Genomic DNA, 23,901 nt, shown 5'->3' on the forward strand with positions numbered 1-23,901 from the left:
ATATATTTTATAAATATATTAACATGCAATTGAAATGACATTACATCAGAAATATCTTTTTGCCTAGCTGACTTGACACATTTTATATTCTAAATCAAAAAAACTAAAAGTAAAAAAGCAGAAGAACTTGCTTTCTATAGTAGAAAAAAAATTACAATTTTACGGACAAAATTTGCATATTTAGTGTAATAATGACGTCATAATACAACAAAGCAGTTGAATTTTTTTTAATATATGCCTATAACTATAAGCTTTCATTTAAGATATAATTTATAAGTCTAGGACATGTATAAGTAATTTTATTACTGTTTAAGTCAAAAAATGGAAAATTTATGATTTTGGGGCTGAAATCAGTTTTTTGGAATCAACTTTTTTTTCTGCAATTTTTTTTTTCAGATTCTTTTCAACTAAGCAAAGACACATTTGAAACATATGTATTTTAATGAATAAAACAATATGACCAAAAAATGTGCTGTACTCCCTACCCCTACATTTTGAAGACAAATTTTGCACATTAAAGGTAATTATGATGTCGTAATACATCAAAAGAATTTAATATATCTTTAAATACATGTTAATAAATATAACCTTTCATTTAAGACATAAATTATAAGTCTAGGACAGGTTTAAGTGATTTTATTACTGTTAAAGTATAAAAATCGACAAGTATGTGATTTTTGGGTGGCAAACATTTTTATTTGAAATTTTTTTTCAGATTCTTTTTAATAAAGCCAAAACTCATCCAAATCATATGTACTCATTAGTCCAGCAAACATCACCCAAGTACTCCCTACCCCTAGGACAAAATTAAGTTTAAGTCTTAAATGTAAAAAAGTATTGAAAAGATACTGTAATACTACATAAATTGGTTCTATAATTAAACAATAACTAAATAATAGAAACAAAACTTACTTTATATGATAGATTTTGGGTATCTGGTCTAAGTGTCAATATTTTACATGTAAAAAATATTTAAAATTCCAGGTTTTTCTAGCTTTTTTAATGATTTTTGTTCAAAATTCCAGGTTTTTTACAAACATTTCTCAAATTCCAATTTTTTCTTTTTATTAACATGTCAAATTTCTAATTTTTCCAGTTTTCTGGGTTTTTTCTAACCCTATAAGATTCATTAATCATTTATAAAAGGCTTAATTTTATTTTTAGTCATTCAAAGTTTAAAAATCAATATCTAAAACCACTGTAATTTAACGTTATAGAGATGATTATTAATGATATAGTGAGACTGGACTAGACATTAAAAACTTTGATCCCTTTAAATGAAGCTTGATACTACTTTAAACCAGGTGTGTTACCTTGGGTGGAGCATTGGAGCAGACACTTTAACAAAAAATGTTAAAAGTCTTTTACAAAATTATAGTTCTGTTGAAATTGATTTTATTTACAAACAGTTTATTGTATTGATTTATTTAAACTTTTAAATCATAATTATTCAACTTTTATCTATTTGACATTATTTATTTACTTTTTTTTTAAATATCAATTTTAAGGGTTTTCAAAAATTTAAAAGTTTTCACCACTTCTTTAAATAAAAAATACTAAACATCACTACTGCTTCATACTTTTTCTCTACATTACCACATTTGTACAAAATCTAAATTCTTATTATTTTTTTTTAAAACACAAAGTTTTAATATACTATGTATATTTCAATAATCAATTTGTTTATAAACACTTGTATATGTTAAAAAGGTGGTTGAGAATAAAGCACACAAAAATAAGGGAAATCCAGTTTTTTTTCCATAACTTTCGTATGTAACCTAAAATTCTTTTAAATAAATTAATAACTGATGAACTTAAACTAAACTTGATTATATACTTCACTAAAAAATCTAGATTACAAATCTTAAGTTATTTGATCTTTATTATACTAGAATTTATTTTTTCTCCTTATATATTTTTATTGTGATTATAGTGATTTTTTTAAGAGTCATAACAATAAAGTTAATTTAAAATAAATGAAATGGTAAAATGTTTTATTTCCAAAAGTAAAAAGGAAGCACAAATGTTCATTTTCATCTTTCAAGAGTAACTTTTAAATAATAGCAAAACAGCAACCAAGAACGTCCTTCAAAACATTTCTCACATAAGAAATGTTATACGAATTATATAATTAGTAAGCTACTGCAGACTAACTGATAACTAGTAAATCTTGAAAATTCTGTGAGAACTACAAATATGTTATTCCACTCATTTTTGTTATGGATAATCATTGATAATCAAGATTTGTTCGACTTAGGTGATTTCCAATAAATAAACATTCCAGGGACATTTAAGTAAGAAAACCCAAGTAGTCGAAACTCGAAAGTATGTATGAACTACAAAAATAAATACCTAAATATAGAATGGAATTCATTAGTTTATTTTTGTGTTTTAAAAGAAGTTTTAATCATTTTATGCTAGTAACTTACTTTTTAATTTTCCTTAATTTAAATGATACTATACATTTTTTGTTTACATAGCCTTACAAAAGAAAAAAAATCACACTAAAATTATCTTATTTAAAACGAGAAGATAAAATTTTATTTAAACAAATAAAAAAATATTTTAAGGCTAATGTATGTTAGTGTTTAATTTTAGTATAGGTTTGTTTAAAAAGTTTTGATTTAAATTTAACTTATAAAGCAAAACACACAACTACCTTAAATTTTAGGCAGATTTTAAAGATTCTACTTTATTTTTGGTAACATGGTTTATGTTTTTAAAGAAAAGCAGTTATATTAACTTTTTGAAACCGTAACTATACGCATAATGTTAAGATTTATTACTTTATTGTCTTATAGACTTTAACTTATAGCTCTTATTTTAAAAGTGATGAGTTACTTAGTAAGTTGCTTAGATTTTACCCTGCAGTAATAATTCGTTTTCATTATTATTTTAAAGTTTTGTTTTTGCTCACATTTATACTTATTGCTTTGAACAGTTGAATTTCCATAATTTTTTTTTAATCTCTGACGACTGACGAGCTTATAAAGTAAAATTTAATTTGTACATTTAAGTTTAAAAAATATGTATAATATGTGATATGCTATCATGTTCAAACTCATTAATAAAACTATAATTTGCATATATACATAATTTATTGAAAGACTATAAAGACGCTTAGAATATTTTGTCCTAAGACCTGGTGCACAAAAAAACCTTTCGGTTATCGAGTTCCACACCGATACCTTTTTATGTCTTATCCAAGACGTTAATTTAAGTAACATCTAAAAGTTATTCAAAGCGAATTAATTTAAACATTGGTTATTCAATTTAGAAAGTTTAATTTTTAAGAACAGTTTTATTAAAAATTAAATATAAGTAGTCACTCTCAAAACCTTGTTTGTAATAAATATTTAGCCTAAACAATATTAAATTAATTTAAAGACAGCTTATAACGTATAGACCAGGAGTCGGCAGCCTTTTATAAGTCGCGGATTAATTTCTATAAAAGAACTTGCTTGTGAGCCGCATAGTTTGTAAAAAGTCTTCATTGGGCCGCAGTTTTAAAAAGATAAATCAGTAATAAACATAAGATTATTAATTTAAATCAAAAATTTAATAAAATAAGTACTAGTCAAGCACAAAATTAAATTTTTAATAGAAGAGCCTAATTAAAAGCTCTTACCACATAAACTTTCCTTATTTATGTTTAAAACAAGGTACTTTTTGAGCTGAAAAGTACTTCGTTGGCTGCAGTTTGCCGACCTTGATATAGACAAACAAAAAAAAAAACATATAGTTTTTATTTTTTAATAAAAGTAAAAATTCTGTGAATAACCTTTTATTTAAGTATCAAAAGCGATAAAAATTAATTTGTTCTAATTTAAAAAGGAAAATAGTTTTTATGTAAATTTTAAGTTTTTATTAAAGTTTTATAAGATTTCTTAAACCAGCACAAATATTTATAAGTTCTATGAATTTTTTAAATAACATAAATGTTTATTTTTTTAATCTGTAAACAAAACGTTGAAAAAAACATACATTATGACTATTAGAAAGACATTTTGATCATCAAGCTAAAGACCGAATAAAGAACTTAATTTAAAAAGTTTTTAAAAAAATTAAGGGTTTTACAACAGTTCATTCTAGCAATTCAAATTTAAATTGAAAATAAACTTAGTTAACTATAAGGAAATTTTAGGTGCAAATTTATTTAAAAAATAATTCAAGAGTTTTTTACAAAAATAAGTTTAAGTTTACGAGAAAAACAAAAATAAAATAATTTATTTTGTTTCAAACCAAATAAAAATTGCATTAACGTTTTCGGCTAAAAAGTTTGTAACATACTAATAGTTAGTATCTAGCAAGTGCGTACATAGTTTGGCAGGTTACTGTACATATACAAAACATACAATTATTTACATTCTACATAAAGTAACTTCTTTTCCTTTTTCTTTCATAAGGTATCTATTACAATAAAATAATGTATTTCTTGAGTAAACTAAAAAACGTGTATCATATTACAAGGATAACATAACACGCGCCATAAAACGGTTTTACTTTCAAAACTTATAAACCAGTTATAGAATTTATTTATGCGTAATTTAAATGTTTAGTGTTACATTATTTACATAATGTATACGGAAATTTCTTAAACTGTTCTTGTTTCAGTTATTGTATTCGTATTGTGTTGTATATAAAACAATTCCTTAATTTCTTTAAAGATCATACTTGCAGATAGCTTTAGGGTGTAATCAGTTTTAATGTAACTACAAATTTAAGTTTTAATTGTAAGTTTAAATAAAAAATTACAACGCATATTAAACATTACTAGTTTATTGAAGTCGTTAACTAAAGAAAAAAGCACATCGATTTTCTATAGTCGAAAACACAGTTTATATGTAGCTTGGCACCCAGTGAAAAGTAGCTCAAACTGTAAATCTAACTACAGCCATGATACTTGGAGTATTAACTACCAAACGCTACAAAAACTACTGAAGTATTGACAGAAGCCAGAAACGAAAACCAAAAGTTTTATCTGAAAATACCTTTCTATCTAATTAAGATTTTTAAACCTAATAATATTTCATAAATTTAATTTACCTAGACTTATTAAAAACTCTTCAAAATACATTTTATAAAAAATTAATCGTTTAGTCAATTTAAAAATAAAAGTAGCTTATGTTTTTCCCAACATTTTACATTAGCATAGTTGCTGCATCGAAAATCAACACGCTTGCTCCAAAGCTTTGAAAGTTGCCAGCTCGGGATGAAACTCTTGTTGGTCGAAGAGCAGCGGGGTGCTGGGAAACTCGACCGCCTCATCCCTCTGGTCCAGTATCAGCCCGATGCTGCCCGTCCCGACGTCCAGCCTGCTGCCCGTGATGATCTTCTCGCTCACGCCCGCCAGCGAGTCGCGTCTTCCCTTGAACGCGGCTTCGAAGAGGTGCTTGTGGCAGGTCTCGAAGGCGGCGTTGTTCAGCACCGAGGACTTGGTCTTCTTCAGGCCGGTGCGCGTGTAGCCGTTCACCTGCGGAAGTGTTAACTTGATAGAAAGCTACCATGCTGCAGAAAATCTACTGAACATCACAGAGTGTTAAAAATTAATATATGCTTCAAAATTTGGGGAAAAAAGTTAGAGTTGTTTTAATGGTTGCTAGTTTCTGAACAAGCCGCTTTGCTGCTGCAGTTAGATTTAAAAAAGTGCAGAAAAACTTAATTTGTTACTTTGAAATACTTAATGTCAATTATATTGACTGCAGATAATAATGTTATAAGATATAGTATAATACAGTATTACTATGTTAACTGCCGCGAATAAAAATGTTTACTATTAACGACAGTTAAGAATCAGATAAGACGTTTGGGGACGGGTCAAAAAAGCAACAAAGACACTTTTGCACGGAGATTTTTTTTTCTCGAAGGTCAAATTTGCACGAGTGACAATCTAAAATGAGAATAAAATAAATTAATAAGATATAAATAAATAAAAAAATCACTGACCATGGGTAAGAGTTAGGGGTTACAGTGACAGCAAAAAATTAAAAGAAAAAAAAGAATTAAAAACAAAAAAAAACATTGAAAAGGAAAAGAAAAAATCGACCAGGGGTAAGGGTTGGGGTAACAGTGATAATAAAAATTAAATATCAATAAAAAGAAGATTAAGATATAAAAACTTATCGTCTAAGGATAATGGCTAGGGGTAACAGTTATAATAAAAAAAAAAGTTTTAACTTTTGCAAAAGTTTCTTCGAATAAAATTGACCCTTCGTGCAAAAGTGACCCCTTGCAAAATTGTCTTCGTGCAGTAATGACCCTTCGTGCAAAAAAATCTTTGTGAATTTTTGACATCTACACGTGGCATTAACAGTACCTTACAGTGTTAAAAACATCAACTAACTCTTGGAAATATGTACAAAAATTAGAGAAAAGTTTAAAAACAAACATAAGGAACTTACAACTTAAACCATAAAAGTATAAAGTAGACACTACCTTTCCCGTGTACGTCATCGTATTGGCGAGTAGCGAGAAGTGGCGCGGATCGATCGACATCCCGTGCTCATCCATGCATGACTTGATCTCCTTACAAATTGTCGTCGTCGCAGCCTCGATTCCTAGCACCTCGTACACCTTTTTTGGTTGTTTTTTTAATGTTAAGGTTAGTATTTTGATTGTTAGAAGCTTTAGTGACTTTACTTTTATAATTAAATGAAAAGTTGCACTTGTATCTACTGAATATATGTCCTAGTGGTTAAAACAACACTATTTATCCAAATTACAGCGTTTAAATAATCATCAATATTCTACTAACAAGTTAGCAAAAATAAAAGTTTTAAATAAATATAAACAGTAAATATCTAAACATATCCAAAGTTGTAATAATTTAAAACTACTTTATTATCTTTTATACTCAATACACTTTTCTCACCTCCATGACGTGGTTAGTCATGGTTTGAAGTGATTTCACGCCCCTAGTGGTCATCACATCCAAAAGGCCTGTGCCTTCAACCACCAGCTGGTACTGCTCCTTTTCACCATCGCTTTTCTCCTGCTTCTTGTCCACCACCGCCCTCGTCACTTTGGCGAGACCGGAGACTTGAACCTCTCCCAAGTTGCACAGCAATCCTTTGAAATTCTGATCGAAAGTTGACTTATTGGACCCTCCCTTGATCTTGATGGAAATCAGGTTACTCGCCCTTACTTCCACTTCGGCGTTTTTCAGCATTTCCTTCAGATTCTTGTGACTTTTTATGCTGTTCTTGATCGACTCCGCGCTCAACTGGATGTTCAAACCTTTCATTGTTTCAGTGTCCAGCTGGATGAAAACGATCGCGTCTTTTCTAAACAACCTTATAGACAGCCCGACGAGTATTTCTTTCAGATTTGTCTTTTCCAGCCTCTGCTGCACGATCGTCGCCTTGTCGTGGTCGAACGGGTCTTCCAAATCGCACAGGATCACCGGAGTTGCAATGTTCGGGCTGGCGTTGATGATCTCCTTGATCCTCGGCACTCCCTGCGTGATGTTCATAGATGCGACGCCGGCGAAATGAAAAGTTTTGAGGGTCATCTGCGTGCCAGGCTCGCCGACGCTCTGGGCGCAGATTGCCCCGACGGCGGTGCCCGGCTCGATCAGGGCGTTTCTCAGCTTGGCGCAAACCTTTTTGATGAACGTTTCAAGCTGCGTTGTGGTGATCGTCCACTTGTGGTGTTCGGCAATGCCGTTGCTCGCTTCAAAAGCAACAACCTTTTCTATTATCTCTTTTTGGATGTAGCCCTCGAGTTCAGAATACAACTTGTTTTTGTTACCAACAACGTCCTGCTTTTCCAAAACGGACTTGGTCAGCTCGCCTATTTCTACCGAAGACAGCGCTTTTTCATTGTTGTTAAAAGGATGGTTGACCTTGACCATCTTCAGCACCCTGTCGAAATCCACCGGCTCGCCCTTGCCCTCCATGAACAGCGGGTCGAAGCCGTCGCCGCCGTACTCGAACTGCACGACCTGGTTGTCGGCCGCCCTCACCGTTCCGTCCCACTGCACCGAGTTGTCCTCCAGGCACTTCACCAGCCGCCTCTGCATGTAGCCGGTGTCCGCCGTCTTCACCGCGGTGTCCACAAGACCTTCCCTGCCAGCCTGCGTGTGATGGAAGTACTCGCTCGGGGTCAAGCCGGAGTAGAAGCTGTTCTCGACGAAACCGCCCGCTTTGGGCGACTTGGAGTTTTCCAGGAAAAAGTGCAAGGAACGCGAGTCGAAGCACAAAGGGACGCGCTTGCCGCCGATGGCCTGCTGGCCGACCAGCGCCGCCATCTGCGACAGGTTGACTAAGGAGCCCTTGGAGCCGCACAGCGCCATGATCTTGGGCGCGCACGTGGCCGGCATCAGGTTCTTGCAGCTGTCTCCCGCGTCGTTTCTTACCTTCGACAGCTCGCCGAGCATCTTCAGCTCCAGAGTTTCCTCGGCCGTGCAACCCGGTAGCGCCGTAAGCTTGTTATTATTAAACTCATCCATAAGCATCTCGCATTTCTCAAATCCTTTTTGCAGTTTTTCAGTTTTTTCTTTTTTCACCGCCGCGTTCGGGGTCACGTCCCCTACGCCGATGGAAAATCCACGATCGGAAAGAAACGCGCAAGACAGCTTGGCCAGCTTTTTCATGGCGTCAGCGGCGAACTGCGGACCGTAGTCAACTTTCAAAGTGTAAAAGAGATTGTTTTTAGAACCTGCTCCCAAAGTCACTTTGTCCATTCTACCTGCAAGCAGCTCGGAGTTGTGGATTATGACGTAGCCTTCCTGCGGGCAGATCTCAGGTTTCACCAAGTTCATTTTTTTCTGGTTGTTCGTCTTTGTTACGGTCTCAAGAAACATCTTGACCTCGGAATACATGTTCGGTCTCAAAATCAGACTGAAAATCTGCTTGCCGGTCCAGAGCGCTTCCGGCTTGTGAATGGTGGGTGACGGAATGTCGACAATTTTGTTGTTCTCGCAGTCCATAATGGCCGATATCAACCTCGTCACCTGGGTCCTGTTGAGGAACACGACGTTTGACGTCATCAGGTACGACGAAGTGATGAAGTCCTGGATGGCGGCGATGATGGGCGAGCCGTCCTTGGGCGTGCAGATGTTGTTCTTCGTTCCCAGCAGCACCTTCGCCTCCGCCCTGGCCTCCTCGGTTTGCGGGAAGTGGACGTTCATCTCGTCGCCGTCAAAGTCCGCGTTGTACGGGTTGCACACGCACTCGTTGAAGCGCAGCGTGCGGTGGTCCGTGCCGATGCGGGCGTGGTGCGCCATGATGCTGATCCTGTGCAAGGAGGGCTGGCGGTTGAACAACACGAGGTCCTTGTCGATCATGTGCCTCTCCACGATGTCTCCCGTCTTCAGCTCCTCCCTGACGATCTTTTCTCTCCTGTGTTTTTTGGCGAAATCCAAGTATGTAATTTCCGCCTTGCCGTCCTTGAAGATCTTGACCTTTTTGGCGCCCGGCCACTCATCGTCTCCTCTCTCAACCAGCTTGGACAGAAATTTCTTGTTTTTCGGCGTCACCACCTCGGGGTACGTCAGTATCTTGGCCATTTGCACCGGCACGCCGACCTCGTCTATGCCCAGGTGCGGGTCGGGCGAGATCACGGTCCTGCCGGTGTAGTTGACGCGCTTCCCGCTCAGGTTCTGCCTGAACCTGCCCTGCTTTCCCTTCAGCCGCTGAACCACGCCCCTGGAAGGCTTCTTCTGCCTGACGTGGAATGGCACCCCGGCCGGCGCTCCGTTGATCAGGGTTGCGTGCACCGCGTTGCTCTTGTAACCGGCGTCGTGGTTCCTGCTCGGGTTCGCCTTCTCCTTGTCCATCTTGTACACTTTAGTCTCAATCATGGCCAGCTCGACCAGCTTCACGGTGATGTCGTCCTCGGTCGTGCCCTTGCCGGTCATGGAAGGGGCGGAGGACCTGATGGTGTTGGGAGGAACAATCACGCTGTTGTTCACGATGAGGTCTTCCGGCCGACCCGACGGATCGAACAGGATGAACCTGAGGTCTTCAGTTTTTATCTGCTTGAGAAGCAGGTACGCTTTTTCGGGCAGGATGTCTTCGATGAAGTGCTCAACGCCCTTCTTTTCGTAGAAATCGTCCATGTTGAAGGTGGCCTTTGCCTGTCTGTGAAAAGCTTCAATTTGCGGGTACGAGAACTTTTTCTGGTCTTTCAGCTCCAGGAGATTGTGCGATATTTTCAAGAAACCGGCCTTTTTGACTTTGCCGTTCACCGCCTTGCAGTAGGGGCACGTTTTGCACTTTTTAGCTTCTTTTTTCAAATCTTTTTTGGCAAAGTCTCCGCTGGCGAGCTTCGAGCTGATCGAGTCCCTGTCCTCGGGAGCTATCAGAACCCTGCCGCAGCTCTTGCAAATCATCTGCAGGACGAAAACCGTCTCGTCAAAGTACCCGAGATGAAACAGGTGGTTGCTCAGGGGGAGATGCCCGAAGTGTCCCGGGCACTCTATGGCTTCCTTGTGGCACGTCGCGCACTTGATGCCCGATCCGCTCGTGTTCGGGCCGAACTTGAAGTCCAACGGTCCGTTTTTTCGGACGACGGTCGTATCGGACTCGTACATCCTGGGTTCAATGACTTCTCCGACGCTCAGCTGCCGGTTGAAGGTGTTTCCTCCCACGGAAAACTCCATGCTGCGCAGAATTTTGTCCTTGTCGTCGCGCTTGAACGCTTCCTTCGGTTTTAAACTTCTCTGTTCTTTCCGTAGGTTCATTTTAAATTGTTACAAAAAAACTGTAATAATAAAAAGTAATATGTTATAAAAATTTCAAAAAATAGTGCTTAAACAAAGTGCATTGAATGCTCTTTCAGTTTTTAAATAAAATATCTACTATACATAAAATTGTCTCTTACTATTACTAAATTTTTAGAGCATCTTTTACAAAACATTAATTCACACGTAAAAATAAAGATTAATATGAAGTATTATATTACAAATAATATTATTAGTATTTAAACTTAAATAAAGTTTACTAATAAATTTTATTTTTCTAGCAAACATATTGAAATTAAATTTTTAGAGCACATATCTCTTAAAAGTTATATTATTTTTATTGTATATTTTACTACGTTTACTATTTATACATCACATACTTATGTTTTGGAATAAAACTTCTGTGTATATTTTGACTGAATATTCTAAACTTAAGTGTTGTGCAGTATTTGTTATAACTAGTTGCTTAATTATCATGAACTACCCTTTGAATGATGTTGACTATTTTTTACTAGTTTAAAATCATATTAATAAGTAGAAGAGTCTAAAATTTAGACGTATTTAACTGTGTACGTTTTATCATTACTAATAGTTACAACAAGTACCAAATTTAAGTAAAACAAAGCTAAATTAAACTTAAAGTTAATTCAATTAACTTGAATTGAAACTAAAAAAAAGGTTTTTACTCTTATTGTCTGAGTTAGTAGATTAAACTATTAAAAAATATGGATACAGGGTTGCTACTATTTTTTTCAAATTTTTTTCAAGGTTTTTAAAAGTGCACATTTTTGAGTCTATTTTTAGTTTAAGTTAAGTTTAATGTAAGAAACTGTGTTAAATAGTATAACAACATTGAAAAGATACTGAAAGTTACTTTAAATAAGTTTTTCGTTAGAAAAATTTTTTGATGATGACAAAAAATTTTTATTAATATGATAGATTTTTTGTGTCAAACTGAAATTTACTACTGAAAATGTTAAACTTGTTAAAAATTCCAGGTTTTTCCAGGTTTTTTCAAAATTTCTCAAGTTCTAGGTTTTTTCAGGTTGTTTTTACCTTAATTGTATAATTCTAGATTTTTCCAGGTTTTTCTAGGTTTCCAGGTAAAGTGGCAACCCTGTGGAAATGATAGCAGACTTTTTTTTTTTGTACAGCAACTTCTTAAAATTAAATGATAGAAATTTAGTTCAAGAAGTTTTTTTAAAATATACAAATACACATTATTGATTAGGCGTTTTAATAGTTTATTACTTTTATTTTAACCTAGTGAATTTTAATAGTTGCTTCTATTTGTTTAATAATGTTGAAACTAATAATAGTAAAAATAGTTTAAGCCACAGTCAAAAGCCTTGTATTAACTAAAACTAACATAACAACATATGGTATTAATTAGTTAAGCACAAGACCATATGATAGTTAGGCAAACAAAAGTAATATCAGCATTTTTGTTAGAGCTTCTAATCTGAATGATAAATTATTTTTCAAGGTACAATTTATTTGCAATTTTTGATAAATTAATAAATTAACTCAATGTGTACTTTCCTATAACATATAAATTTTTTTAATATACCTATAATTTCTAAATAATTATGGCGTGTTTAAATCATTTTTTACTAAAATGGGATTAAGTGCAGAAATTTTGGGGAAATGAGCAGCAAAAGGGGCACAGGGAAGTCATGAGGTCATAACTTAAAACTTACACTAAATATTGTAAAGTTGTTGATAAAGAACAAAAATAAATAAAATCATCTTAGACTTTTTTACTAGATATATGGCAAAAATTTAGGAAATTTAAAGGCCATCAGCTAAAAAACTGTGAGCTATAAACACATAACATTAAACTTACAGTAGATATTCTGGAGTTTAAGATTAAGAATAAAAAAAAATCTCAGGCATTTTAAATGATAGTTTTTTGAGAAATATTGTTGGAGAGGGTTATAGCATTTTTTAATTTTTCAAAAGGGGCCCTTTGAGAAAAGTTTAATACCCTGGTTTAAATAATTTAATCATTATTAATAGAGCAACACTTGAAGTTTAAAGTTTTAGGTTTTTAAAACATTTTTTTATGAACAATTATATTTAAAAATAATTAAGATTAAATTTGTAGTTTGTTTATGAATTTGTTAAATGCTTTAAGAAATTTATTTTAAGTATTTAACAAATAGTAAAATAAATTTATTATTTCAGTGAAATTTCGTTTGACTTAAAAAAAAATTACTTTAACCGTTGTGTATACCTACTGCCTAAATTTAAAAAAAAAAATTATAATAATGTTTTAAACTGGGTTTAAGTTATATATAAAAACTAATCAATAAACCCATGATGGCGTTTAAATTCAAATGCTATGTTTTTTACCTTGATTTAAAATGTTAAGCATAAAAAAAACCTAACTTATTTATAACTACTTGCTATAAACTCAAATTTAATACTGCACAAACTAGGTAAAATGAAACAATAAAGATAGGATTGTATAGTAGAAAATAAATTGGTTAAATATTTATTTTAGATAAAATGTTAACTCACACTATCATACTTGAATGGTATACAAACTAGAAAAATTTGGAGTGTTGTCTCATAAAGTTAGCAACAATAAAAAATAAACTTTTGCCCACTCCATGTAACAATGATAAAATTTTTCTTTAGTAGTTAAACAAAACTTGTATCTAACTATAAAGGTCTCAATTTTTTTTGTCTCCGAAACCTGGTTGTAAATAAAATATTCAATTTGCACATCTTTATTTATTTATATAACAATTTAAAAAGTTTTTTTTTAAACATATTCACTTACTTTTAATTATAACAATAAGACATTTAAAGTTATTTTTACAAGATTTAATAATAAAACTATAAAGATTTCAAAAATAGTAGGTGGTTTATTTCTGTTGAAACTATTTGTTTTACAAGTGAGATAAAATGATACATTTACATAGTTGCCACAGATCAAGCTAAGAAAAATGTTCGGACTTTTCCTGACTTTTTACCAAAACTTTCTAAATCAAACTCTTAGTTTAAACTTATTTTAAAAGACATAATCTAAAACTTGAAACTATATAAACCTTTCAATCTAATTTTAATACATGTTAAAACAATATTTTTTTGCTGAACTCAATCATCAAACTTCCATTACATTTATTGAACCATCTGTGTATGACTGATGTATTTGCAATAAACAGCTTTATCAGCAAAATACTTATATTATTACCTTATAAACACAGCTTGTCCATTATTATTCCAGCAAAATGTTTTCTAAATGGGTCCAAGCCCGAAGTTTATCATGTATGATATTTTTTTCGGGCCATCTGACATGACTGTGCTATTGCACTGTCAGAAATTTTTTTTTGTTCAGCTCCTCCAGTTTGTTACACGAACTGACTGAGTGATTGTGCTTGACAGTGTGTAATGCCCATAAAATTTCAGCGGTTGTTGTTTGTGACTTACTTACCAAACCTATTGATGGGCTTACACCACTGCTCTCACAACTTGCTACTCTGCCACTGCTCTCACCACTTACCCCACTGAAGCTTGATCCAGCAATATAGAAAAACTATTGGATTATGTGAAGTCCTGGCCTTTTATTTCTATGTCCAGCTTCATTCATATGTACAGTGAGTGCTTTTCTTCCCATATTTGACAGTGACAGAGTACATGAGCACCACCTGCATTTAAACTTTTGTGTATATATCACAGTTTTGGAAGTGTCCTTGTTACAGATCATCAATACTAAAAAGCTTACAAAATCTGCTTGTTCAAGTAGAGTACTTGTTCAATATGTTATTAGAAAAATTTTGCAGTTTTATAAAGGATATTTTATTAATTTATACCAGATGAAGCCATTGGAAATTAAATAATTTTGTATATTTCTACAAAAATTTTGGAAATTTTTCTGACTTTAAAGGATTTTTAATTAATTTTTACCATTTGAAGGCATTGGAAAACAAGGAAATTTGTAAATTCAAACTGACAAATCTGACTTTTTTCAAATTTTATCAAATTTCCTGACTTTTTTTACAAAACCCCCCATTTTTTCCTGACTTTTGTCATTAAAAATTTTTTTCCTGACTTTTCCTGATTTCCTGTCTTTTCCTGACCATGTGGCAACCCTGCATTTAGTAAGCTAACAAAGTTGCTATTCTTTGAGAATAGAAATTCTGCTTGAGTAACCAAAAACTAGACTGAGTTATGATAAGCTAGCCTTAAATGGCCTGAACTAAAAAAAATAACTAATATGAGTAAAAACCAACAAAAAACTATTAGTCGAGCTTAAAAATCTGAAAATACCAAAACGATTAAAAAAAAAAAACATAAAAACAGATTTAGAGTTCAAAAACTAGCTTGAAATTAAACAAAACATAACTAAACAAATCTGAGTTTTTTATAACAGAAGATCAAACCTGCTTGATTTAGGCTGACATAGCTTTGTTCTAATTTTTTTTTAATAATTTGAATTACTCTAAGTAACCTGAGTGTGTTGCAACCCTGCTTAGTAAGACATACTAACTTATTTAATACAAAACTAGTTAAAAAACATTTTAAAATTGTTTACAATACTATAACTTTAGTAATATAAAAGTTTAAGAATACCATTTTCCTGGTTTATTTAGTATGAGCTTTTAATTTTGGACAAAAATAATGGTGTTTAAAAAAGTGCAATTTTTTTTAAACAAAAACCTAATCTTAATGGTTAATGATAAAAAAGTAAACTGAATTATATCAAACAACCCTGAGTTTGTGAAAAATTAAAAAAAAAAAACTATTATCACCCAAAAAATTTAAAAAATATTTATTTTGTTTTCATTCATTTATATAGTTAAACAACAATAAAAGATCAGAACAAGAACACAAATTAAAAAAAAAATTAAAGGTAATAAATCAGGTAAAAATTCAAAATAGCTAAAGTCAGCTTTAGTTTTAAGAAATTTTGAACTAGTTATTTTGATGAGTCTTAGTGTGTAGCAACCCTGAGCTTAACTAGGTATGCTAAATTTAAATGTAAACTTAGTTTTTAAGAACGTTGAAAGAGTTTAATCAATATTTTTATATCAAGTTTTTTTCTTGTTCTAATAAAATTGAAATAGCCCACTTTAAATACTTGAAAACCATAATAGCAAGACGATCAATAATTAACAGAATAACCACAACTTTTAATTAAATTCAAACCAAGTCATAAAAACTAGTCTGAGTTTTCCTAAATTATTCAATTGCTTTGAGTGACCTAAGTATCCAGGGTGTACCACAAGTGGATTTCAAGTTTCAAATTACCTTAATTAAAACTTGTAACAGTTAAGTTCTCAATTTGAACTGAATTTTGTTTGTCATAAGTGTACAGTATTTTGCATCAACATTGATTTGTTTTAATTTAATTACTATACTAGTATTACACATACTTATTTTTTAACTAAAATTTTTCATTTCAATAACTTGATACCTTATTTTTTTTACTTAACATAGTTAGCTTTAAATAACAATTTTCATATAAGTTAAATTGAAATTAATTTTTAAACTTGTACTGTAGTAGAGAATTTGAAAAGAGCAGTTTAAATTTTTGCTCACATACTTATACAACTTTTGCGTTGATGTGTACTTTGTCTCCGAAAATGTGTTGAGCTTTAAAGTAAATGTGCTCGATTTTTGAACAAAATGATCAAAATCAAAATTGAACTTTTATAACTAGGCTACCTCAAAACCAAAGCTAAAACTTTTTATACAACTTAATTTTTTTTGGTTGGAAACTATGTGAATGTACCACCCATAGTTATCAAAATGCTAATAGTTGTTATACCAATTGAGCGCTGAAGCGTATAAACTTTTGTTTGTTTTATTTAATTCTATCACGCTTGAATAAATAAAGCAATGCCTTTTCACAAGTAAGCATTAAGGACCCACCTCTGCTGATAATGACAGCTGAAATACATAATTGAATGTATTAACAATATTTTTATAAACTAGTATAAATCAATAAAATTATTAAAAAAATTAAATGCAATCTAAAACAGACTAACTTTAACAGTTTTTTTTCAAAAAAAAAATTTAAACATTGAAACATTAAACATACTAATTATAGTTAAAATTTCAAAGGTTAACTTCAAATAAATTGTGATTTCACTCAGTTTTACAAGCCAGGTTTCAAATAATGCTTTATTAGATCAAAAAACTGTGCTCATAATATTTATTGATACAAAACAACTAAACTTTTTTCTAAATTAAATTCATTTTTTAAAGTTTAATCAGTTTTTTATCATTTTTTACAATGCAGCTCATTGTTGTATTTTCAGAAGTAAATAAAACATTATTGTGTAAAATGTAATTGTTTACTTCAACTAAATAGCCCTTAACAAACACCTGTTAATGATTTTAAAGAAGTAACTACATATAAAGAATTTTAAAGCAAAAAGCAAAAATTATTCCTACCTAGATTAAACTTTAGCTATTTCTCAATTTTCCGAGTGATTTTTAAAAACCAATAAATATTTGGCTTTATAAAAGATAAAAAGTATTTGTAAAAGAATTTTTTAAACATTCAACATTCGAAAACAGCCAAACTGTCAAGTTTTATTAATTCTTACAAAAAAAATAATTACTTTTCAATTAAAACAACAGTTTATTACTAAAATTTTTAAAGTTATCATAGTTTAACAACTGCAGTTTTTCTTTTATAAATAGTTTATATACCATATACATAATATAAAAAATAAATTTTTTATAACTGCTAGAAGCTTAATAGGATTTGAGAAAATAATTTAAAAGTAGGATAATAATTACTTTTCTGTTCATACATGTCATTTAAATTTTGTAGATATTTAAAAAAACTTTAATTGTATCTGTACTCGTAAAAATTTGCTTTGATATATTTAACAATGTAAAAACAATTTTTGTTAGTATAGTACAGTTATAAATTTTAAAACCGTTTTTCATCTCCAGTGTCCAAGACAATGCGAACCCCTTTGTTTAGACAGTAAACAGTTAAATTTTTAGTAAGAACATAATTATTGTAATAAAATGCAATATTACTTCTACTGTCTTTAAAAAAAAAGAACAAATGCACGCTTTCTGTTTCACAAGTACTTTCGCTTAATTTAAATTATTTTTTAGTAAAAAAACGGCTGTGAATACATACAGTTAACATAACAAATTTATTGATTAAAAAAAGTTAAAGTTAAAAATTAATTATAGTAGACTTAATAACTATATTAAAAATTTAAAGCTATAAGACAAATTTCAATGTTAGTAGCTTAAATATAAAAGGTAAACATTATTAAGAATGCACTTAGTTGTTAGTATTTACATTTTTCCTGCACAAGATGTTAAATGGGCATCCAAGTGGTGTGCGACTCGATAACCGAAAGATTTTACCGTGCACCGAGTCGTAGAACCAAACATTTTGAGTACTTTTTTTTCATATCAAAAATTTAAATACTTTTGTGCTTTGTATTCAAAACTTAAAACGAAATAAAAATAACTTGTTTTAAATAAACAAACTTATGTATAACATAAATTAAAAACAGAGCTTTATTTTTTTAGTTTTACTTGTTAATACAATTTTCAAAACAATTTAATACTAGAATTAATAGAGTTTGACTTGTGATAATTGCTTAGTGCATAAAACACAGTGTAAGTTAGTATACCGAAAATATTAAACTTTCTTTTGGTTATTTGCTTTCTTAAGCCAATCGAGCTCTGTTTAGAATAATAACTTGTTTTGAAAGGTGTTTTTATAAAAATTAAAGCTTTTTGTCGTTAAGTTTAATATTCAAAGCGTAAAAATAATAGTCCTTTTAAATACTAAATAAAATAACGTTTGTTTTTTTTTTCCCAGCTATTCCTTTTACAGCTTTATAAAGCTAATAAGTGATGTAAAGCATTTTACTTAGACAAAAATCTGTACTGATTACTAGATTGTATAAATTTTTTACATAAGTGTTGCAAGTAAGTATGTCAATAAAAAAATAGTTTTTGAGTTTTTCATATCATGCTGTTTAACTTTTGACCATTGGGGAAGGTAAAATATTTTGGGTTTGTCTAATTGAAGCATGATCTAGTGTATTTATAAACTTTTCAATTCTCTACTTAAAATTAAAACTAATGAGGTTCAACCAGAGTCAAATAAATATAGTTTTAAATCAGATTTATTCAAAATTTTAACTAATTGTTTTGGCCATGGTTCCAAATTAGTACTATAATTGATATTACCTGTATCGTTTGTATTACTTTTTGCGTATAGTTCAATATTTAGAAAAAACAAATTGTTCATGAAATTACCATAGAGATGGACTAGCTGTTCTACCAAAAGTCTTTAAATGTCAAAAAATTCGTGGTTGAAGCGTCTATAGCAGGGTTTCCCAAAGTGGGCGATATCGCCCCCCTGGGGGCGATTTTAGTAATTTGGGGGGCGATAATTAGTAAGGGGGCGAAAGGGTGGGCGATAACTAGTAAGGGGGCGAAAAGGGGGCGATTTTAAAATTTTGGGCTGTCATAAAATTTTTACTTTTATTCTTGCTTAAAAATATTTGACCCTGAGGTAAAACTTAAATAAAAAAGTTTATTTTGTTTATGTAAAATATAGAGAGAAAAGTCAAGTACTTATGACTCCTACTTTCAAGTAAATAACATATTTTCATTCACACATTTTCTTATTTAACAATTACATAAATCCTAGACAATCGGAATCCCTATCACCATTTTATAATCTGACATATATGTTATTTGGGATCATAAATGGTTTGTAAAAATCTATGTTTCCTATTATTAGCTATTACCTCATGATATTTCAAACTGTTTTTTTAAAGTCACTAAGTTAGACTAAGAAATAAAACTAAACAGGGTTGCCAATTTACCTAGAAACCTGGAAAAACCTGGAATTTGACAATTTAGGCATAAAAAACCTAAAAAATCTGCAATTTTTAACAATTTCAACATATTAAGTAGTAAAATTTCGATTTGATACAAAAAAGCTATAATATAGATAAAAATATGTATCCCTTCGAGACAGATCTACTTGAAGTAAACGACTTATAGGAAACCTTCTTAGACTTACAAACTGACCTTAAACTGAAAGTAAATTTTTTCAAAGAACGATATGAAAGCTTTTGGACTCAACAAAAACTAAGGTAAAAGTATCCAATCATTTTAGAGGAATTCAGGTTGTTGTTTATAGTTTTTCCTACTAGCTATGTTGTTGAGAAAGCTTTCAGTTCAGTTATCATCATCTTGATGATCTCTTATCTATCTAGATATTTTTAAAGGAGGCGTTATTTTACTGATTAAGAATCAGATTAGAAAAACTTGCAAGCAGTTGTGAACCTCATCCTTCACATTATATTAGACTCCAGTAGCAGACATTATTTTATGAAAACTAATTTTATTTTATTTGATCTTTTAAAATACTTCTTATTTAAACTGGTTTGTATTGTATTTAAGTAGTTTTTTTTATAATAAAATTTTATTAAATTATTTATTTTACAACAGGTTTACATAATGACTAATAAATATTAATTACTGTAGACTTGCTCCTGAGTTCGCTCTTTTTACCCAAAAAAAGTGCAAATTTATATTTTCTTAATTTTAACTTAAATAAAGTCTATTACTAACTAGTATTAATAAAACGAAAAATACATAATATTTAGTAGCTTATATATATCTTTTTTTTTTAATTAATATTTGTTTTATGTTTTAGTTGATTTCATGTTTATTCATAACGTTATTGCATATAACATATTTAAATTTTTCATTTTGTAAAAAAAAATAGTAATAATTTTCGAATTTGCACTTTTTGATTTTGTTTTAAGTGCGAACTCAAGCGAAAGTCTACTGTATTTATTAAATGGTTTATGTTTTAAATCTGTTAATAGTTTTATTTTGACCTGGTTAATTTTGTAGTTTATATTTGTCGTTTTACATTACACTAAAAATTTTTATAGCATAGTCATTAAAGTATCTGTTTGAAAAAAATTTATTTGACATATTTTTATTATTACTTGTTTAATAAAAATAAAAAAATCTTGATAACCATTAAAAGTTTTGTTTGAAATTTTTTTTTTGGTTTTAAAATAGTATAGATTTGAGGTCTCCATTTGAAAAGACTTTGAATTTTTCATTAAAAAAAGTTCTTAAACTCAATTTTATTTTCTAACTTGATTTACTATTGTTAACAAATCTATACATTAAGGAATTTTAAACTATTAATACAATTATATTTTGTGTTATCTTAAATTTTAATATATTAGCAATTAGAATGTGTTGATTATTTTAACAGTTCAACACTAGCTTTTAGTTTTTCAATTTTTTCTTTTGGTAAATTATTATAAGCTAATAACTAGAGAAAAAATAAATTAAAACAGTATTCAATAAGCCATCAAAAAGACTACTACAGTAACAAAAAAAATTTTAACCTAAGAAAAAGAATTTTTTAATTGATTACTTTCTGTTTACAGAATTAACTGTAAAACATTTGATTTTTTTTTTGAGTTTAAATTAAGAAAAAAAAAAGTTAAAATTAACGTTTAGTTTCCTAAAGGTTATTACAAGTCAATTACTATTTAATGGTATTCTACTACAAAACATGTAGTTTAAAAAGTTTAAAATTAAATCTTTAACTTAACAACTAACATGCTTATAATATATCTTAGCATTGAAATAAATAATTTAACTGCATTAACTGAAGCTGTTGAAGAAACCACTTTTTATGTGAGATAATCAACCAGTCGGTCAAACTTCCTCAAACTAGATCAGAAACTATGTTTTTATATATTTTTTTATGAGTAAAATAAACTGTTCATTCTTTTATAGTTTTTGAATCTCTGGTATAGTAATTTTAGAATATGCCTATTTATGAAATAATTATAGTATTTTGTGCGGCTAAAATAAGTTACTTAGTATAAACTTCTAAATGTCCGAAATTCGTTATATAAGAGATTATTATAATGTCAGGTTTAAGTTAAGATTTCAGATGGGTAACGTACGGTTAAGATCCAGTCAAATTGCGACCCGCTAAGTAACTTGAAAACTACTTGTGAAGAATAAACAAAATTTAGTGTTTTGATACTTAATATTTTAAATTACACTTTCAATTTGGTTTTCAGTTCACAATAGTATTTCCTAGATCACAATAATACTAAATCATTTAATTACAATTTTTCTCTAGTTTTCTAATTTTCTTATATTTTATTTTTTTAACTTATGCAGTCCGCAATTACATTTTTTTAACGAGTTGAAACTAGAAAATATTTTAAGTAAATATGTATTGCTGATTACAAAAGTTGTCAACCACTACCCAAAAATTTTCATTAGTTTTAAAACAATTCATATTTAAACAGGATTGATTACAGATTACACAAGGCTTTTTAATAATTAAGTATTTAAATACACTTTACTAAGCTTATAAGAAAACAAATGTAACTTATTTTCTGTAGCCCTGTAATCTACTGTGAATACAACCCAAAAGTGCGTGTATAAGAAGTACTAGACTAAGTTATATTTTGAACACAAATTTTTTGGCTCAAAAGTTTGGCTCAAGAGAAAAACTACTTTGTAAAATCATGGGGGGCGATTATTTTTCAAATTTCTGAAAAGGGGGCGATTTAGTAAATGAGTTTGGGAAACCCTGGTCTATAGACTAAGATACTTTGAGCACGTGCTGTGCTACAGATATATATGTATATAAAAAATAAGGTGGTTATTTAAACTTATTTACTTTCTACAGTGCCCATTTGAGGGGTTTTTAAACAGTTTATTAGGAAAATGCGATTATAAAAACTCCAGAACATATGTTTCATTAAGACAAAAAAAAGATTGTCTTTATCTTCAGCTGGTTCAATTTAAAATAAAAACCACTTTGGTAAACAGAGATGCAAAGAATTAAAAAAAAAAAAAAAACAATATGACGTAAGAATTGAATATTGTGCAATTCAAATATTCGGTGCAAAAATTGATCTTCCATCTAACTAAACAAACGATTAAAATTCACAAAAACTACAGTTAAATGACTATAAAATACTTTAAAGGAAATTTACTTTTCATTTTAAATTGAACCAGCTGAAAATTAAAGACAATTTTTTTTGTCTATATTAAACATATGTTCGGAATTTTTAAAATCGCATTTTCTTAATAAACTACATATCTTTATATATATATATATATATATATATATATATATACTATATACATGTTACACTAATAACAACAGAAAAGTATTGATAAAAAGCGTTTGTTTGGTTATTCTATCGGAAATATTGTGAAACTAAACAAATATTAAGGTATATTGAAAATTATACTATAGTTTGAATACTACATTGCCTTAATTTTTGTGATTTCTAGTTTTTGTATTTTACTCTAAATAATTTGAAAGCCTAACTAGCTCTGTAACATTTTTCGTTTTTTGCATTTTTGCAACCATATTTGCTAGACTTAAATCAAAAATAGGCCACACATTTATTCAAGCACTACTATTTAAAATAAAACAATAAAACGTTTATAGAGTATTCAGAACTATTTAAATTTGGAATTCTAAAAGCTTTGCAGTTAAGTTTAAAACTTGGTTTAGGTGAACAACTAAAAAGTTTAATGCGTTTAAGTTTATAACGGTTAACATTTATTTGTTGTTCTTTTACAACTTTTTCTTATATGTTTCTTACCCTGATTAGATAATTACAATCAAATTTTTGTTTGTACACTGAATTCTAAAAACGATGTTTTGAAATTTGGTTTTTTTTTATGGTGGTTAAGAATATCTGAGAAATCCATTTGAAACTATATAAGAATTTTTTGTGAAATAATATGTAAAAAATGTCACGTGTAAAAAAGTTTTAGTTGATCGATATTATCAAATACTCAACTATCAAGTTTTCTATACAAAAGCTTGAAAAAGTTTTATATAATTCTTTTTATATATGATATACTACAAAACACAAAATATGTGTGTAGTTTTTTAAATAGGTAGACAATAAACAAAATGTTCTGAATATCTTTATACAAAAAAGTTTTGGTTTAAAACATAGTATAACAATACAATATTTTCTGTTTTTTAAGAACTTAAACTCAGTTGTGTTAAACAATTAAGTCAAAACTTAACAGGTTTGAAATCAACAACTCTTAAAAGATATCTTATTATTGAAACTAAATCAGCAACAATAAATAACAAAACGCGCTGATAAGTTTCTCTCTTAGTATGATTAAAGTAAACAGGAAGTCTTTTTTCTTATAAGCATTACGTGTCCACAACAATA

General features: G+C 30.1%; 1 protein-coding gene across 1 annotated transcript; it reads right to left on the reverse strand.

Annotated features, from left to right (window-relative positions):
• Positions 1 to 5,170: 5,170 nt before the first annotated feature.
• LOC145833565 (DNA-directed RNA polymerase III subunit RPC1-like) lies at positions 5,171 to 10,684 on the reverse strand. The gene is made up of 3 exons (XM_082940733.1): positions 6,872 to 10,684; positions 6,436 to 6,573; positions 5,171 to 5,473 (listed from the first exon to the last, which is right to left on the reverse strand). Exons 1-3 carry the CDS (start codon positions 10,682 to 10,684, stop codon positions 5,171 to 5,173), a joined length of 4,254 nt encoding a protein of 1,417 aa, XP_082796859.1.
• Positions 10,685 to 23,901: the final 13,217 nt, after the last annotated feature.

The sequence above is a fragment of the Thalia democratica genome, chromosome 4 (assembly GCF_965202585.1).
Source record: "Thalia democratica chromosome 4, ktThaDemo2.hap1.1, whole genome shotgun sequence".
Classification (NCBI taxonomy): domain Eukaryota; kingdom Metazoa; phylum Chordata; class Thaliacea; order Salpida; family Salpidae; genus Thalia; species Thalia democratica.